An 18,986-nucleotide genomic window follows, 5' to 3' on the forward strand; every position below is an offset into this window, starting at 1 on the left:
CTGTAGACATTTGCCTAACAAATTTTTTTGTATCGAAGGTGATCGAGTGCTGGGCAAAGATTAATCGCGATTAATCACATACAAAATAAAAGTATGTAAAAGTTCAGGCCTTGCAGGTGTTTTTTATGATCGCAAAAATGTCAAGCTCTGGCCTGCCATCTCCGTTTCTGACTCAAACTGTTCCCGCCGAGGCGCAAAGAGTGCATAATACTACGTTAATAAATTCAGTTTAATTCAGTAGATTATTAAATTTTTTAATGGAATTAATTAAACTGAAAAGTAACTCGCATTACTTTTTTTAAAAGTAACTCAAATATTAATGTGTACATTATAAAGTAATGCGTTACTTTACTCGTTACTTCAGAAAAGTAATATTATTATGTAATGCGCGTTACTTGTAATGTGTTACCCCCAACACTGATAATTACACACAGTACACACACATATTTTATGCAAAAACTTTTATTTTGTATGCGATTAATCGCGATTAATCTTTGCCCAGCACTAGTTTACAATAAACATACGATCTCAAAATGTACATTTTGAAAGTGAAATAGTGTTTCTGTGGCTCAGTTGGCAGCGCAATGGTTGTGGGTTCGATTCCCATACAAACTTATTAAAAATGTATGCAACTTTGAAGTTGCACTAAATAAAATCATCTACCAAATGCATAAATCCGATATCAAACATTACTTAAACCTTGAAAAACTAAATACTATCATGCAAATAAAAATTTAATTAATCAAAAGCATCATTTTAGTTGAACTCCCAACATTGACCTATCAAAGCAGCGAAACACATATCAGTCCAAATGTTATTAAAATTTTATTTACACCTTTAAATAACATCAAGAAACTGTCAGAAAGTGCAGAGCAGAAATGAAAAGCAATAAAACACAGATAACATTCCAGAGTTGTGACTCAAGGGAAGTGATTTATGATCGATGGACAGATGGATGGACAGATACAGGAAGTGCTGAGATTTGCGGCCCGGTGGAACAAAAAACACAACTGGGCCGATGAGCAGAACCGAGATCTGTGGGAGTCATGCTAGCTCAGCACATACGTGAGCCCAATTTTTTGAAAAACTCCAGGCTTTAATGTTTCCCAGGGCGCATTCTGTGATCTTCATGTTTGGAAACTGTTATGGCAAATCCAAAGAAGAGATGGGGATTTACATAACACGATCCTGTAGATTTGTTGTGTTGTCTCACTTGGATCCACCTGAAACGACAGAATGGAAAGAGTTAGGTTTGGGAGCAAGTCCAGAATAACACAAGCTGTCTCGTCCCACACCAGAGGAGACACATGTGGCAGGAGATGTTTCCATTGTCAAAAATGGATCGGTGCCCATTTTCCCTTTACGAGAAAGAGCATCAGTTGGATTTCTGGATTGGATCCAGAGCTGATGTAAACACGTGTAACCTACATATAAGCTAAAAAACATAAGATAGGCTTTAATGACGTTGTCTTTGTTTAATGCCTTAGATTTTGTCTTCTTGATGTAGCTCTAGGTGTGGATTATTTAGGTTTAGCTTGGGTCAGGGGTAGGCAAAGTCGGTCCTGGAGTGCTGATGCTCCCAATCCTGATAAAACCTCGCCTACTTGTAGTTTTGAGGTGACTCTTTAGACCTTGATTAGCTTGTTCAGATGTGCTTGATTACAGCTAGAGCAAAACTCTGCAGGACATTGCCTACCACTGGCTTAGGTGGTCTACTCGTTTCTGGGGAAGTGACCTGATAACAAACTAAGACAGATGAAGATAAGCTTGTTAATGCGGAGACATAAGGACAGAGACAAAGGGGTTTGGAGACAGAGGAAACCAAGTGACGGATAAAGACAGCGATCATGCAGATCTCAATTCGCCCCTTCAGGGGCTCATGCTGGAGCAATATAAACATATGAGAGCGCCAGATGTGAACACCCCGTCACCATCATTACCACTGCGAAAGCTTACATTAACCAGAACAGAAACTGATAGTGGACAGACACAGATATAGGGAACCTTTCAGACGCTATTTTCTTTAGGGTACGAGGAATGTCTGGAGCAGTGAAAGTCTCCGGGATGAAGAATTCAACAGATGCAGACCTGGTGCCAGCTGTAATAAGTGCAATCTCACGACCCTGACCGTTTCCCTGACGTCCTCTCCGCACGTCTGACATTTAATCGGACTCCCTGTTCTGGGGAGCGAGGGGTCAGTCGAGAGGGGGTTTGTGTCCTTGGTCCTCCGGTTTGCTTTGATGCCCCAGGAGGTCACTTAAGATCGGCCTTTAACTAGACCTTGACTTTGCGTATTAGGAAGTTGTACTTTTGAAAAGTAGTCACTTATTAGTCCTAAGAAATGTGAATCATGTGAACCCAGAACTGGCTTATATATGCAGGGCTTTCCTAGTTCCTGATTGGTTGAATTTGATTGTTAACGGTTTAACTGATAGAAAGATCCTCACCTGGTGCCTTCACGGAGAAGGCTGCGTTCTTCTGTAGGTCTCATTCGTTATAGAAAGGCGAGTGAGGCGTGCGCCGTAGTAATCCACGATGTAATCCGACCCATCCGATGGACCCACAATCTAAAACACAGCGAAGAAAACGATTCTCACATGTCACAAAGACCCACATAACAACGTAATCCTTCAGGAGACAATTACATGATTTTACATTACACGAAGATGAATACCAGGTGGGCCGGTCGGATCTATAGTTCCCCTCAGATGGCTCACGCTCGTACAATTGAATTATAAGGCAGTAATGCCGAATTGGAAGCAATTTAAGTTTAACCCCAGGCAGTGCTGTAATTGAGGTTGCTATCGGAGTTCTGGTGAGGAGGAGTGTCCCAAAGGACAATCCTCAGATCAGAGCTTCAACAATGAGCTCAGAGCCCGAGCTGGGCCACTGCCAGTTCTGAGATCAGCTCTTATACCGGCAACATGCTTGGACTGACGCACCAAGACGCCATAATGGCTTCCTGCAGGCGTGCGCTCCCAACACCTGGTCCCGCAGGCTCGATTCGGCTCCGCTTTGGGACGAGATGATAATGAGAACACATCTGGTGGAGGGAGAAAGGCGCCCGCCGAACACAGACGCAGCGTTTTTGTGCTTTACCGTATCGAGGATAGTCGTAATCTGGCAGTGGCCCAATGCAAGCCATTTACTCTTGCAGCGATATTGGTCGATTGGAGTTCGACTAGGGTTTCTACACTGTCAAAAAATGGTCCAAGGTGTCACTGGTGCAGTAGCCTTTTAAAAAGGTCCTAATATGTACCTTTGAGATACTTATATGCACTCTTTGGTACCAATAGAGGTACTAATGTGAACTCTTTAGGTGCAAAGGGATACTTTTTAAAAGGGTACTGCTACAGTAACAAGGGACAATTATATCTGACAGCATTTACGCTTGATCTATCAACTTCGTACACTTTTCGCAAACTTGTGTGACGCTGTTAATCTTGCGTCATTACTTTCAAAAGCCCGGCGACGGGGGGGGTGGAATATTGATGGATATAAATAACACGAACCCGTCCCAGGTGTTTATGTATATACTTCTCAAAGATGCATTTCCCAGACGACTTGGCTCTTAGCGAAGGTAGTTTTATATAAAATATGAGGTTTTAGCGAGGAGCGGCGTGTGCAAATGGGGTCCCGGGGGAAGGGGATACTCTTTATCAAAAGTGTCAGAATTTGAAAACGAAAAGGGTCGACGGCTAATTGAGAATGTAAGCGCGTGACGGCTTCGGCTGCCAAAGGCGCTCCTTAAAAGCATTGCTCTCTCAGGGCCTTCAATAAGACATTAGGAGAACAATAAACACTGCAGTGGCCCTGTTAATCAAAGCCGCCATGGCCATTTTAAACATAAAAGCTGGCTTTATTTATCCATGACGGCTGGGAAAGCGAGGAACGGAAAACAACCGAGGGAGGGATGATAAACAGGTAGAAGTATGGGATTGTCAAAAGACGAAATTGCATTGTTTTTGGCAGTGTGATGCAAACGACTGAACTAGTAGTATTACTAAAAATATGTGACCCTGTCTGATCTAATTTTGAGATTTTGAGTTTGATTTTACACTGATTTCAATCTTTGACATGATCTTACTCAGTCAATATTAATGACATCAAGGTTATATTTCCACACAATGTTCTTTACATTATATAGACTGATTTTATGTAGAAAACAGTACTTTACCTGAGTTTGCACAGACTGGGTCACATATTTGTTTAACCAGCAACCCATGGATGTATAAGAATTATTCCTAAAGCCATCTTTCAACGTTCCATAAATAGCCGTCATCGCCGGTGGGTGGAAGTGCCGTCGGAGAGCGAACGTTTTGACATAAAGCTTCATTCAGGGCCGTACGGCCTAATGAGAAAGGAGCGGGTGAGATTTTCCCTAACAAGATGACAAATGGACTTGCTTTATTCAGTTGTCAGGTGTAGGAGGCCTTTAATGGGGGTTAGGGGAGTCCTGTGGGAGCGTGCGGCCCGGGGGAAGAGGAAAGCGGTGGAGGAGCGGGAGGCGCAAACAAACCGCGCTCTCATTAGCTCCTTTCACAGCGCTAAAGCCGCTGGAGGAGAGACACAGGTGTCACTGAATACAAACACAAGCATTGATACAGGAGTCAGTACTGAGATCCTCTGTCTGCAGCTCATCCAGGGGATTCTGGGTATAAAGACCTTGTAAGCAAGTAGTCGTTTTTATACAAAGTAGTTAATGATGTAATGTTTACTACAAAAAAATCATTTTACATGATATAATAATAATAATAATAACCTTGATATATTTTACATTGACTGAGTAAGGTCAATGATTGAATGAAACTTTGATGCTTCTCATCTCAAAATTAGATTATGAGACTTAAGCCCGGATTTCAATATCAACGTCAGTACTGATGCCAAGTTTCGTGACATTCACCCAGTTTGGCCCCAGTGTGGCTTTTTTGTGGTTATAGTGGTCAGACCATTGCGTTTTGGTTTAATTTGTATTAAAACCATAGTATCTCACCATTTTAACCATAGTTTAACCATGGTTTTGCAACAAAATACAGGTGGTAATCAATAAAAAAAGCATGGCTACTACACTTTTACTATAATAAAACAGTTCAATAAAATAGTCAATTGTGCTACTGGACCTCAAAACTAGTCATAAGTAGCACGGGTATATTTGTAGAAATATCCACCAATACATTATTAAAATTAATAATTTTTAAATGGCAAAATCATTAGGATATAAAGTAAAGATCATGCTCCATGATATATTTGTAAATGTCCTACCATAAATAAATAAATAGAAGTATTGATCATTAGTATTACGTGTTGTTAAAGGATTAGTCCATTTTCTTAAAAAAATCAAGACAATTTACTCACCACCATGTCATCCAAAATGTTGATGTCTTTCTTTGTTCAGTTGAGAAGAAATTATGTTTTTTGAGGAAAACATTCCAGGATTTTTCAAATTTTAATGGATCCCAACACTTTAATGCAGTTTAAAATTGCAGTTTCAAAGGACTCTAAACGATCTCAAACGAGGCATAAGGGTCTTATCTAGCGAAACGATTGTCATTTTTGGCAATAAAAATAAAAATATGCACTTTTAAACCACAACTTCTCGTCTTCCTCCGGTCCTGTGACGCGCCAGTGCGACCTCACGTAATTGTGTAATGACGTAGAAAGGTCACATGGACCGGAGTTAGACGAGAAGCTGTGGTTTAAAAGTGCATTGTTTTTTATTTTTCTTGCCAAAAATGACAATCGTTTCGCTAGATAAGACCCTTATGCCTTGTTTGAGATCGTTTGAAACTGCAATTTTAAACTGCATTAAAACTAAGTATTGGGGTCCATTAAAGTCCATTAAAATGAGAAAAATCCTGGAATGTTTTCCTCAAAAAAACATAATTTCTTCTCGACTGAACAAAGAAAGACATCAACATTTTGGATGACGTGGTGGTGAGTAAATAATCTGGATTTTTTTAAGAAAATGGAATTTAAGGACTTGATCTGGATAACTTTAAAAGGCGTTTTTCTTACGTTCCAGGTTTTCAAATAGTTGTATCTGAAATATTGCCCTATCCTAACAAACCATACATCAATGGAAATCTTATTTATTCAGATTTCAGGTTATATATAAATCTCAATGAATTAAAGAAAAATGACCCTTATGACTGCTTTTATGTTCCTGGGTCAGAATTTATCTTTTTATCAATGTATACCCAAAAATGAAAATTCTGACACAGCCCCTATAATTAAACCATTCATTTGGTTTAAAATGGAAAACACAGCCAATCAAAATTATATGGTCCCCAATAAGATCTGTCTTGATACCTATCAATAAACAAGTATCTCTTACCTGCATGGATATCAACATGAAATCCACCAAACTTCCGATTCCACAGAATCCCACAGTGCAGAACTTCAACAAACCTGAGAAAAAAAAAGGAAGCCACATATCAATTAAGAAAATAATCAAAACCAGTCTCTGAGAAACATTTCGACAGCTAGTGTATTTAAATTTTGCGACGTCTTCCATTGTCTGGACAAACAGATGGATACTGTAAGGCGCTAAAGAGTGCATTGAAATAATCTGTTAAATTGTCCTCTGATATCTAGGTGGTTTTATTAAGTGCAAAATTATTACGTTGTCTATTTACAACCATAGAATTTACCTTTAGAATTAAACAGCCTTTTATTACCTTATTTAAAATAAGGTCATGAATAATAATAATGTTGAGCTCTGCTCCGATTGGCTGTTTCTCAGAGCAGCTCAGTTCAGTAGCTCTGTGTGTGTGCAAACAGACCTTATGAGTCTGTATCAGTCGAATTTTAATACAGAATTTGAGGAATAATCAATCGTATGGAGATTGTTAATGGACGTTTCTGATTGGTACGTTTGTGTTTTTTCAGTATGGACCTGCAAAACGTAACTGTAACGTCTATAGTAGAACTTCAGCCTAAACGCTAGCATATAGCGCCGCTAACTCAGCAGTCACAACTTTGTTTTTAGCATTGTAACAACATTGTTGGGGGCGTACATTTCGACTAACGTCACAGTTGGTGTTCGGTTTTTTACATGAATAAGATTTACATAAGAAAGCAACTGTGTTTGAGGCTCACGATTTACCATTATGTACAGAACTCTTATTATTAATCAATGTCTAGGTAAATACGGTTTTACAGCCATGTTTTGTTTATACTACGAACAGCTTGCACAATAGAGGGGTTGCAAGTTTACAAACATTGCAGGGTGCGCGCGCAACCAAGGGGCAGAAAGACCGATTGGTGAGCTGATCTGCTACTGCAACAACCTTAATTATTGAAGCGTTCTTTAATGTTTGTACATAAATAAGACTTGATTTTAGTTGTATCTGTTTTTCTGTCTTTATTTTTGCAGTGTTACTGTGATACATGTATGAATTATAATTTTATAATTATAATGCTAGTAACGTAATAGTCGCATCTACTGGTATGTTAACATCAGGCACCCAGCACCAGTGTTGGGGAAGTTACTTTAAAAAAGTAGTGTTTGCTCGTTACTCGTTACTTTTTAAAAAAGTAATCCATTACTTTACTTAGTTACCGCCTTTGGAAAGTAACTTTTTACGTTACTCGTTACTTTTACGTTACTTTTATGTTGCCTGACATTGGGCAGAACCCAATATCTGTTTCTAAATGTGTAGGCCTAAATAAAGTTATACTATGGAGGACATAACAGGTATTTCTTTTGTGCTCTTTATTATAAAAAAGTATCAATAAGTTCCTTAGGAACATCATGGTAACCTCAAAATGATGAGTCATATGTCTCAAAATAAATTTATCTGAAAGTCTGTTTCTTCTGGGGGTAAGCACAAGACCTACCAGGCTGAACAGCCTTTCCACTAGTGCACTGGATGGTGCAGGGCCAGCCCTGGCCAATTTGCTGCCCTAGGCAAGATTTCACCTGGTGCCCTTTAGAATCCCAGAATCACAATTGTGTTCCGATCATTTTGTTCATAACTTACACAGAAACAAACTGCACAGCTTTGTCTTGTTTTTCTTTATTTTGAAAATATTTTGGAAACACACACAAACACACGAACACATACACACAATACCCTGTTACTCAGGCATTTGATCTTGACATTGTTAAAATCTTGTCTTTTTTACATGTTTTAACACTGTACATTTAACTTAAAATATTTAATTGTGTACAAGAAAACAGCTCTTATTAATTAATTATTAGTAGCATGTTGTAGTGTCTCGGGAGATTGTGCTCATTGTTAAATAGCTTTGTGGCTATACTGCACTGGAGCGGCAGTTTAAAATATAAACCCAGAATTCAGCGAACGTCAAGAACAAGAAAAAAACAATAAGGCCAAGACGCGGGATTTAAATTACGTTACACGGACCATGTATAAATTTCAATGTTTCTGGATAGAAATACCAACTTTGTCTGGTATTAATAAGCTGCACATTGGAGTGCTGGCTGCTCCCCGCGGTGCTGAAGACGCGTGATGGCACATATACACAGATATCTACGTGCAATCTATTGGAAAGTGGAGGAGTCATTAGTTGGGTTAGTAAAATAACTAAATTACAGCTGTTAAATAGAAGAAAAAAAAAATTTTTGTAAAGAGATATATTTTTTTAAGTTTAAAAGTGCAGAACTCTTCTCAAGGGGAAGAAAGCTTTTCCCCTTTCGTGCTTCCTATCGGAAAGCCCAGATGAGTTAGTTGGGTTAGTAAAATAATTAAATTATAGATTTAAGTACAAAATAGTATTTATATAAAGAGAACTATTGAAATAAAAAGTGCAGAACTCTTCTTAAGTGGAAGTAATAATGTAAAATAACGAATAATTATATAATAACGAATAATAGTTTCCAATAGGTTGCACGTAAATATCTGTGCTGCCACCAGACTCCGTCCGAGCGCGTCTTCAGCACCGCGGCCAGCACTCCAATGCGCAGCTTATTAATACCAAACAAAGTGAACAAGTTGGTATTTCTGTGCAGAAACATTGAAATTTAAACATGGTCTGTGTAACATTATGTAAATTCCGCGTCTCTGTCTGATTGTTGTTTCCGTTTTCTTGTTCTTGACGTTCGCTGAATTCTGGGTTTATATTTTAAACTGCCGCTTCAGTGCAGTATAGCCACAGAGCTATTTAACAAGCACGAGCTTCCGAGATAATATGCTAAGATACAATTAATACAAAACGAAATTCACTTCATACGGAGTGGGGAGACATGATTTTGACCACTTTATTAAGTTTGTTTTCGTAGAAACCTTTCTCTAAAGTGAATTTCGTTTTGTATTAATTGTATCTTAATTTCAATCAATGTTTTATCAACCAATTGCTTGAATTTAATAAATAAGAAATAAATAAAAGAAAACGATTTAGTTTTATATTTATGTTTAAAAAAAATATTTCATTTAAACATAAATATGAAGCTGAATCGTTTTCTTTAATTTATTTCTTATTTATTAAAATCAGGCAATTGGTTGATAAAACATTGATTAAAATTAAGATGCCTCCATCCCTCAAAAGTTAGCGTCAGCTGCTTCTTGCTTGCCATGATTTCTTTGCAGACTGATACGAGCCTCTGTCATGTGTGTGGACCTTATATTGCGCAAGCACGCAGATGGCAGTGTCGCTGTCAAATCTAACCAAAAGTAACGTTGCGCTGAATTGGAAAATGAACTACGTTACGTTACCAAATTTTCAGTAGTAACGCGTTACACTACTTTTTTCTCAAAAAAGTAGTTACGTTACTGTAACGCGTTACTTTGTAACGCGTTACACACAACACTGCCCAGCACTGACTCTGTTGGTACTATTTTCCACGCAAAAATTCCTTGGCATTTTGACTTACAGACACCGCTACTAGCATACAACACAATGCACGTCTCTTCTTTCTGCCCCTCGGTTGCGCGCGCAACCAGTTAGTGACGTCGCCGTGCAACCCGTCTATAAATTGGGATACATACAAAATACACACCACACCCTTTGAGAGCACGTATATGATTGTGTGGTTATATTATAGACTTTACCCACAAACACTTGACCCAAAATTAGAGGCTTGTGTCGCGTATAAGATTTTAACAGATGACAAGCAAAATTATTATTCTAGCCTATTCATTAACCTGTGGCCATACAAATGACAAAAATAAACTAAGACACAACATCAGGGTCCCTGTGAGATCTGTGGTCTATTAAGCCCCCTACCATCTTGTGATTCAAGCATAATTGCTGTTAATCGTCCCTAATATTGCTCATAATTGGTCACTGAAGGGTTTATGCGTGTTGATATCAAAAAAGCCACCTGCAGAATGTCTTCTCAACAAGTCCAGGCCTTTCTTTCATAACGTAATGGCCCAGCAGTTCTGAGGTCAACCCAGGCCAGGTGTGACACAATGAACCGGTCTATACAACTGCCTCCAGCGCGGCATGAGACTGCCTTTCAGACAAACTCCTCGCACAAAGAACCCAAAAACAAGGGGGACCTTCAAACACCCGGGCCCTTTTGTCCTAACGCAGGTGCTTAATTGATCAGGAAGTCCTTAAAACGTGTAGAGATGAAGCTTCCTGCTGTATCCGACGTAACCTTGGGTTTTAGATGTGTGGCCTGGGCTCATCTGCATAGGATGATAATAACTGTACTGTTTAGAGCGCCACGGGATAGATGCGCACCCGTAGAAAGGAGGTAAAGGAGAAGTGTTTTTGTAAATTAGTTGTCACACAGAGACTTGTTTTGTTAAAAGGGCTGTAAGGAATAAAGCAAGGTGCTTCACACGTTCTTAAAATCGTGGTGCGGGATCTTTAAGCCTTTGAAGGTGGATATTGCTTACTTCATATGTAAGATTTTCTTAAAGGCATTGGGAATAAATCTCAATAAATCTTTCAAAATCATTTGACATTAACATTTAAAAGAAAAAAAAAAATAGTTGCATAAAGACTAGGGCTGGGTATTGGCAAGGCCTCACGGTACGATATGTATTGCGATACATGTGTCATGATACAATGTATCATTATACGATACAATACATTGCATGTTGCAATACTTTTTCTCTTTTTTTATAAAAAATGTAAAGAAGTAGAGCTGAATTTTTTTAAGCCAAAATGCTTCCACACGTCGGCTTTGAAAGCTGCGGGTGTTTTTAAATTTTCTGCCATTTTCTCACTCCCGCTAACTGGCCGTATATGACAGACAACTGGACAGCGACAACTACAGCAGCGGCGAAGGAGGTCTTTTGACACACATAGAGGGATTTGATGTTTTTTTTTTATATTGATAGTAGAGATCCAAATGAATCACGATAGTTTGCTGTATCGATATTTTTGCAAAGCCCTAATAACGACTACTAAGCATAATGTAAAGTAAAGCATACTTTTAGGGAAATAATCTTTTTGCATTGTCGCAAAATTGTAGGCAAATAAGCAAAAATGTTGTTACTGTAATGTATCTGGATCTCAGGAGTGTAGTATAGTATTTTTGACATTATTAACAAAATAATTTTTGTATTTAAATTAGATGCGTCAAAAGATTAATCGCGATTAATCACATTCAAAGTAAAAGTATAATATAATATAATATATATATATATAAAAATAAAATAAAAGTTTAATAAAATATATATAATAATATATATATATATATATATATATATATATATATATATATATATATATATATATATATATATATATATATATATAAAAATATATACATAAACATTTTCTCAAATGTTTACATGTATGTGTGTATTTATATATAAATAATAAATTACACACAATACACATAAATATTTTTGCAAACATAATCTTTTCTTTTTTTTATGCGATTAATCTTTTGACAGCATTAATTTAAAGGGTAACTAAACCCCTGGTCAGAGCGTGACTCCACCCACTGCAATATTTGAAAAATGCAAGAAAAGTGGGCAGATCCCAACGGAGATAGAGGGGACGAACTAAAGCCCATACCAAGTGTGTGGCGAGATCGTAACAAGGGCGTGGTGAGCTTGAATCTGCTTACGTCACGAGTAATTTTTAGGACCCAACATCCAATAGGAAAATTCAACTGCAGTAGCCACCGTTCCACCTGAAGAGGGCAGCACTCAGACGTTTTTACACCATATATTGTAGTATTGAAACACTTTATACCCAAATGTCAAAAAACTTACTAAAATCAATGAACAGCACTAATAAAGCATCATTCTTACAGTTCATTAACTAAAAAAAGTTGGTTAAGGGTTTAGTTACTCTTTAAATAAGTTTTATTTGTGACAGTAAACCAGACATAACCACTATGTAAAAATCCTTCAAATAGTAATCAATTAAATAATAGGCATATTTGTTGCATGAAGATAATAAAAATTAAAGATACAGTGGCAAGAAAAAGTATGTGAACCTTTTGGAATTTGATAGTTTTTTGAATAAATGTGTCATAAAATGTGAGCTAAGTCAAGGGTATTGACAAACAATGTGTCTAAAAATAACAACAACAAAAAACCTACTTGATTTTTACCGTTTAGGAATCCATTCAGCCGATCTCCGGGTCTGGCGGTACCACTTTTAGCATAGCTTAGCATAATCCATTGAATCCAATTAGACCATTAGCATTGCACTCAAAAATGACCAAAGAGTTTCAATATTTTACGAATAATATTATGCAGTGCCCGAAAATAGTCCCCTGCTATTAAAAGTTACCAAAGGGACTATTTTCGGGTGCTGCGTAATATCATTGCGCCTGCTGCAGCCGTGTTAGGGCAGCAAAGTACTTCATTATTAAATGCCAGAATGAGAGTATAGTACTATAGCTCCTAGCCATATGAGCTTAGAAAATCACAACTTTTAATTTTCCGTCTGTCTTAGTACACAATGTAACTACAGAAGAGTCAAGTTTTAAATAGAAAAAATATCAGAACACTTCTATCAAATTTCCTAGCATAAATATATAAAAAAATTATTGATCATTAGTGATGTGTGTTAATAAGAACTTCATTTGGACAACTTTAAAGGCGATTTTCTCAATATTTAGATTTTTTGCACCCTCCGATTACAAATTTTCAACTACTTGTACCTCTGCCAAATGATTTATTCAGCTTTCAAATGATGTATAAATTAACCCTTATTAACTGGTTTTGTGGTCCAGGGTCACAAATATAAAACATACTGATTGGCTACTAATCTGCACTAATACTGGCCACTGGCTAGAGAATGTATTCTAGTTCTGTTAAAATACAAATTTACTTTTTTTACTGTCTGGATGCCAGCAAATTTGTCTAAATCTCACTTTACTACAGAAAGAGATGAAGCAAGCACTCAAGAGTGGATCATCGCAAGAAAAACAACATGGTTCCTTCTTCAGAGAACATCTGGTCTAAAGGTGCGTCCTTGAAGAGGACGATCAAGATGATGTCAACAGCAGAACATCCAGGACTGACTTTTCTTAAGTCCCTTGTGTTACAGCGCAGCGCTACAATGAGATCTCTTTATGAGTTATTGACAGGTAAATGGATGCCAGAACTCCATCTATTTAACTTAGATGTCAAAGCGCGGAAGCAGAGGTGAGTTCAGGATATGGCACGCAGCTGAAAACAGTGCAGCATTGCAAATGTCAAAGCCATGGCCTTGCGGTACCACGGTGCTAATTTGAATCCCCTGCAATATTCCCTAGACATTTACCCGCTTTACACTCCATCATTTTTGTCTTACAGTCTGTGTACATAAAAGTGACAAAAACAACAAATACCACATGCAAAAATAGGCAAATGCAAAGACTACACGTATAGGTTACAAAAAAATAAGGCTTTTACATTTAAATTTAAGTTGATTGAAAATACAGTAACAGTCTTGACAATATGTGAAACTGCCTTTAAAAACCCAGCTAAAGTATTTTTGGGGGATTTATTGTTTTCTACATATAATCATGCTAATATTAGTGATGCACCGATGTATCGGCTGCCGATATTTATCGGCCGATTTTTGATGAATTTGAAACCATCGGCATATCGGCAATAGCACGAGAAAGGCTGATACCGATTGTTTATTAATTAACTGCATAAAGAAATCCATTATACGTAAAAAAATTAGTTAATGTTGTTAATAAAATAAATGCTGAATAGCAAAAACCACCTTTGAAGGTTGTCATGCTGTCTTATTATATTTGTTTTAGCTTAATTTGTGCCTCTCTTATTATGTTGGTCAGTTGTAAATTAGATCCAATTCATGTTCAGTAAAAATAATTTGATGCAGAAATAAACTAGCTAATAGACCAACTGTATAGTATTGTATACAAGTGTTTAATATCGGCATCGGCCAGACGTTGTCTGTTTAAATCGGTATCGGCCCAAAAAATCCTATCGGTGCATCCCTAGCTAATATAGCATTTTGTAAAAATATAACCTTGATATCTTTAAAGAGTAACTAAACCCCAAACCAACTTTTTTTAGTTAATGATCTGTAAGAATGACGCTTTATTAGTGCTGTTCATTGATTTTAGTAAGTTTTTTGACATTTGGATATAAAGTGTTTCAATACTACAATATATGGTGTAAAAACGTCTGAGTGCTGCCCTCTTGAGGTTGAACGGTGGCTACTGCAGTTGAATTTTCCTATTGGATGTTGGGTCCAAGAAATGACTCGTGACGTAAGCAGGTTCAAGCTCACCACGCCCTTGTTACGATCTCACCACACACTTGATACGAGCTTAGTTCGTCCCCTCTATCTCCGTTGGGATCTGCCCACTTTTCTTGCATTTTTCAAATATTGCAGTGGGTGGAGTCAGGCTCTGACCAGGGGTTTAGTTACGCTTTAATATTGACTGAGTAAGATCATGACAAAGATTGATACCAATGACTTTGATGCTCCAAATCTCATCATTAGATTATGTGACTTTAGCCTGGATTTCACAGATATGTCATTTCCTGTAAACACTCATACGGATGTGCTTGCATGAAAAAGCTATTTCAAATCGGAAGATGTAAGTACTTACCCAGAGCTGGGTATCCCAAATAGAACCGGTCTGCTCCAATCCATCCCAGGAACAGCGACAAAGCTACAGCTACTTTGTATGAGTAACCACTCCTAACACAAGAAAAATACATCACTCAAATAAGATGTTAGTCTATTAAACATAGTAAATTTATAAATGCATGCTAATCCTACTAAAATGAAAAGTTCACCCCAAAATTATAAAAAAAAGAGCCCATGATTTAATGGCTTATTCTTGATGAATATTAGTGATAGACCGATATATCGGCCGGCCGATATATCTGGCCGATATTTGCGAGTTTTATATGTATCCGCATCGGCCGATATGTGGCTGCCGTGTTCGCCGATTTTTTTCCGGCATTATTTACAGACAGAGTGCTGGAAGCTGCAAGCGATTGCAGGTCATGTGACTAAAAACAGCCAACCTTTTCATGACAACATCAAAAGATGGTTCCATACCTATTTTTACTATTTGTTAAATAGTTTATTTAAGTTCTATAAATGTTACTTTTTTAAAATTGAGACTTGTAACATTTGGCATCATCATTGTGTCAATTTTATGATACAAATTGAGTGAGCAAAAGCAGTATCGGCTACAAATATCGGCTCAAGAAAATCGTCAGCCTGTATCGGTCAAAAAAAAAAAAAAAAAAAACATCGGCATTGGCACTGAAAAATCCATATTGTCGATCCCTAATGAATATGATTATTTTTCTAGACGAACACAATCAGAGTTATATTAGAAAATGTCCTGGCTGTTTCAAGCTTTATAATGGTGCTTGTGATTTAAAGCCCCAAACAAGTCCATCCATCCTTCACAGAAGTAATCCACAAAGCTTTAGAGGGCTAATAAAGGCCTTTATATACTTTACAAATTACTCGCTTCCAGTAAAGACCGACGCAGGCTCACGGAAGTGTTTTTCCAATGTATGACGTAGGGCATAGCGTACCAGACATATTGACGAATGAGGAAGTGCAAAGAGCAAAACAAAACGCCAGTCAAGAAATAGAAATCTAAAGTAGGGATTTAAAAACAAAACAAATAAAAAATTAAGAGTTCAATATTAGACAAGATGATATTGACTTTTTGGGCCTCGAATCAGAAGCACCATTTACTACCATTATAAAGCTTGGAACAGCCAGGACATTTTCTAATGTAACTCTAATTGTGTTCGACTGCAAAAAATTAATATACACTAAGGACGGCTTGAGGGTGAGTAAATCATGGGGTAATTTTCATTTTTGGGTGAACTATCCCTTTAATGAAACGTCATGTTAAAGGGATAGTTCACCCAAAAATGAAAATCCTGTCATCATATTCCCCTTACATTGTTACAAACCAGCATTAATTTCTTTTATCTGATGAACACAAAGGAAGATATTTTGAGAAATGTTTGTAAACAAACCTTTCGTGGACCCCATTCACTTCCGTAGAAGGAAAAAAATAATACTATGGAAGTAAATGGGGTCCACGAATGGTTTGATTACATTTCTCAAAATATCTTCCTTTGTGTTCATCAGAACAAATAAATTTTTACAGGTTTGTAACAACATGAGAGTGAGAAAATGATGACAGAATTTTCATTTTTAGGTGAACTATCCCTTTAAGACAGTCAACATCAACGTACACATTTCGACACGGGATGCTTTTGTTGAATCCGACCTCTTCGCCACTAAATTTAAACGCCGTTCCATTTGACAGACGACAGGTGATGTTTGGAGCAGGTAAACATTCCACTGAAATTAAAAGATGAATTTAGACCACAGGTTTATTAGATCCCAGTCATCTCTTGACACGTGTCTGATATCAGGCTTAGTCCAATGACTATGTAACATCAAGTAAGCTGCATAACTAGGCAACATTTTGCCGAAAATGCAAATATTCTAACATTTAATCACAAAAAAGGGTATGATTTTAGCAAATTAGACAAAAACAAAGACTTGAAGTAAATGGCTTCAGCTAGCAAACTGCTCCCAATAAGTGACAAAATATTACCAACATTTTCCTATTTATATGTTGTGATTTGTATAGTCACAGCCTGTAAGTAACAAGGTCATATGAGACACAGCTATCTTTTAACCATTAATGGTGTTATTTTGTCACTTATTGAGAGCAGTATGCTAGCTGGAGCCATTTACTTCCAGTCTTTGTGCTTAGCTAGGCTAGCGGTGTGTGCATCAGACAGAGTTACGACACAAACTGAGATGAAAAAGGTATGTATGGACTTATCTATCTCTGGGGGATACTGTGAATATGCTAAAATCATAAAAAATCGGCGTTTGATTTAATAATATATTAGTAAATGCTAAAAATGAACTAATATTAATAAATGCTGTAGAAGTATTGTTCATTCATAGTTCATGTTAGCTAATGCTTTAACTTATTGTTAACAAATACAACCTTATCGTAAAGTGTTTTATATTATTTTAAATGGCATCATTTTAGATATTTGGACCTTATGTCTTGTGGTGTTAATGTATATATTCAGCATGGTCCTAGATGCCATTTAAAATATGTGATGTTAAATGTCATGATGTGAAATAAAAAATAATGGAAAAGTTTCTGCACTAAGCAAATGTCTCAGATGATAATACAATTTCTATTGAAAAATCTTAAATTTAAAGCAAATACAAAATTGATGCATTAATGGTCTCAGACGTTTGGACCCCATGGTAGGTCTATGCCGCAAGTAAGCCACAGTCAACACACCCAAGGCCAAGCGGTCCTTGCAGTTTTCTGGTTCTTGAGTTGCATCATCTATTTTAGGTTCTTTACACAGATACTTAAGCACGGTTAAGGTGGATTCAAACAGTATTTAAAGGCTTAAACAAAACAGTGGTGATGGTGAATGGAAATAAGACTTGCTTACATTTGCACTCAACCATAATCTGTACATCTTTTTTATTTGCACTTATCTGTACTTAGTAGGCTACATATTGATTTACAGCTCCACATGTCCATATTCTGTACACTAGTCTAGTAGTCATGGTATGACAATATATATGCAACAGATACGTCACATGCTAGTTACATATAGACATAAATACACACTAAACGTAATGCAACAGTTAAACATTTTAAACCAGGGTTATGGTTTGTGTGGCATATCTGGCTACCTACATTTACAATATACGACAATAAATCACAAATCTATTCACAAATACCAATATCTTTACGAAAATAACTTTAAATAATTACATGTGTGATAAATAAGTACATCCATAATCGGAACATTGCTGACTATACCAAAAACAACAAATCCATCATAGCAACCGCGCTAGCTAGCTGGCTAACAATTGAACGATTCCAATCTATTTATGCTATTTTTATGAAGGATATTGTCCCAGTCGAAGTTTATCACAGTTGTCCGCATCGTTTACCAGACTTTGGATGACAGACAGGCAGATAGTGAAGATGATAAACGCTTGTGTGGCAGACCGAGATCGCAAACTCCTCCAGTATGACGCCATGTTGGATAATCACGTGATCGTGCGGATCTTAAAGAGACACCGCACACTATTCGCTTCACAGATAGCATGTAAGTCTCTTACTTTTATCTTATTTAACGCGTTTTGCTGTAAGTGCGTACTTAACAAAGCCGGGTGAGGCTGTTAGAAAAGATTTACACCTGAAATCAAGTGTTGGTTGGACTTATTGTTCACGTTTTATGTTGGTAACCAACTTTATATCCAGCTAACAGATCTAGCATGGATCACATAATGGGCTTTTGTATTGGGAAGCAGTGACTCGTTTGTTTACTAAGATTGTCTGCTGCTAAGTTTCATGTATTATAACATTTCAATACTGTCTGTTAGGGAAAAGCATGCTTGGATATAAACGATTTTTTTAATGGCTTAGGCTGTCATTTTAGTTTTAACTGCACTGATTTCCAATGGTGAATCTGCGTTTAAAACATATCCACCTGTTAGATTGCGCTTCTTGAATTGTTTATAACGTATACTATTATACACTTGATGCTCACATTTACACGATTACATGCTGTTGAGACAAACATCTATTTAACGTATAG

The 18,986-nt window shown here is 37.1% G+C and overlaps 2 protein-coding genes across 11 annotated transcripts in view; one reads left to right on the plus strand and one right to left on the minus strand.

The window, feature by feature from the left end:
- Nucleotides 1-812: 812 nt before the first annotated feature.
- On the minus strand, nt 813-18,452 carry tm2d1 (TM2 domain containing 1). Of its 2 annotated transcripts, XM_065245339.2 has the most exons (7): nt 18,296-18,452; nt 17,666-17,739; nt 16,584-16,692; nt 14,957-15,048; nt 6,335-6,408; nt 2,448-2,567; nt 813-1,223 (listed from the first exon to the last, which is right to left on the minus strand). In XM_065245339.2, exons 1-6 carry the CDS (start codon nt 18,424-18,426, stop codon nt 2,457-2,459), a joined length of 591 nt encoding a protein of 196 aa, XP_065101411.1. In that variant the 5' UTR covers nt 18,427-18,452; the 3' UTR covers nt 813-1,223; nt 2,448-2,456. The 2 variants fall into 2 exon arrangements, with proteins under 2 accessions (XP_065101411.1, XP_065101418.1); XM_065245346.2 differs by lacking the exon at nt 2,448-2,567.
- The window catches only part of patj (PATJ crumbs cell polarity complex component), a 108,489-nt gene continuing 107,904 nt past the window's right edge, over nt 18,402-18,986 (plus strand). For 8 of the 9 annotated variants that reach the window (XM_065245254.2, XM_065245279.2, XM_065245294.2 and 5 more), the window contains exon 1: nt 18,402-18,494. The gene's annotated coding sequence lies outside the window, so the exon portion shown is untranslated. The remainder of the gene's footprint in view (nt 18,495-18,986) is intronic. The other variant, XM_065245263.1, reaches the window with a different exon arrangement.

Source organism: Paramisgurnus dabryanus, chromosome 24 (assembly GCF_030506205.2).
Source record: "Paramisgurnus dabryanus chromosome 24, PD_genome_1.1, whole genome shotgun sequence".
NCBI classification, from domain to species: Eukaryota; Metazoa; Chordata; class Actinopteri; order Cypriniformes; family Cobitidae; genus Paramisgurnus; species Paramisgurnus dabryanus.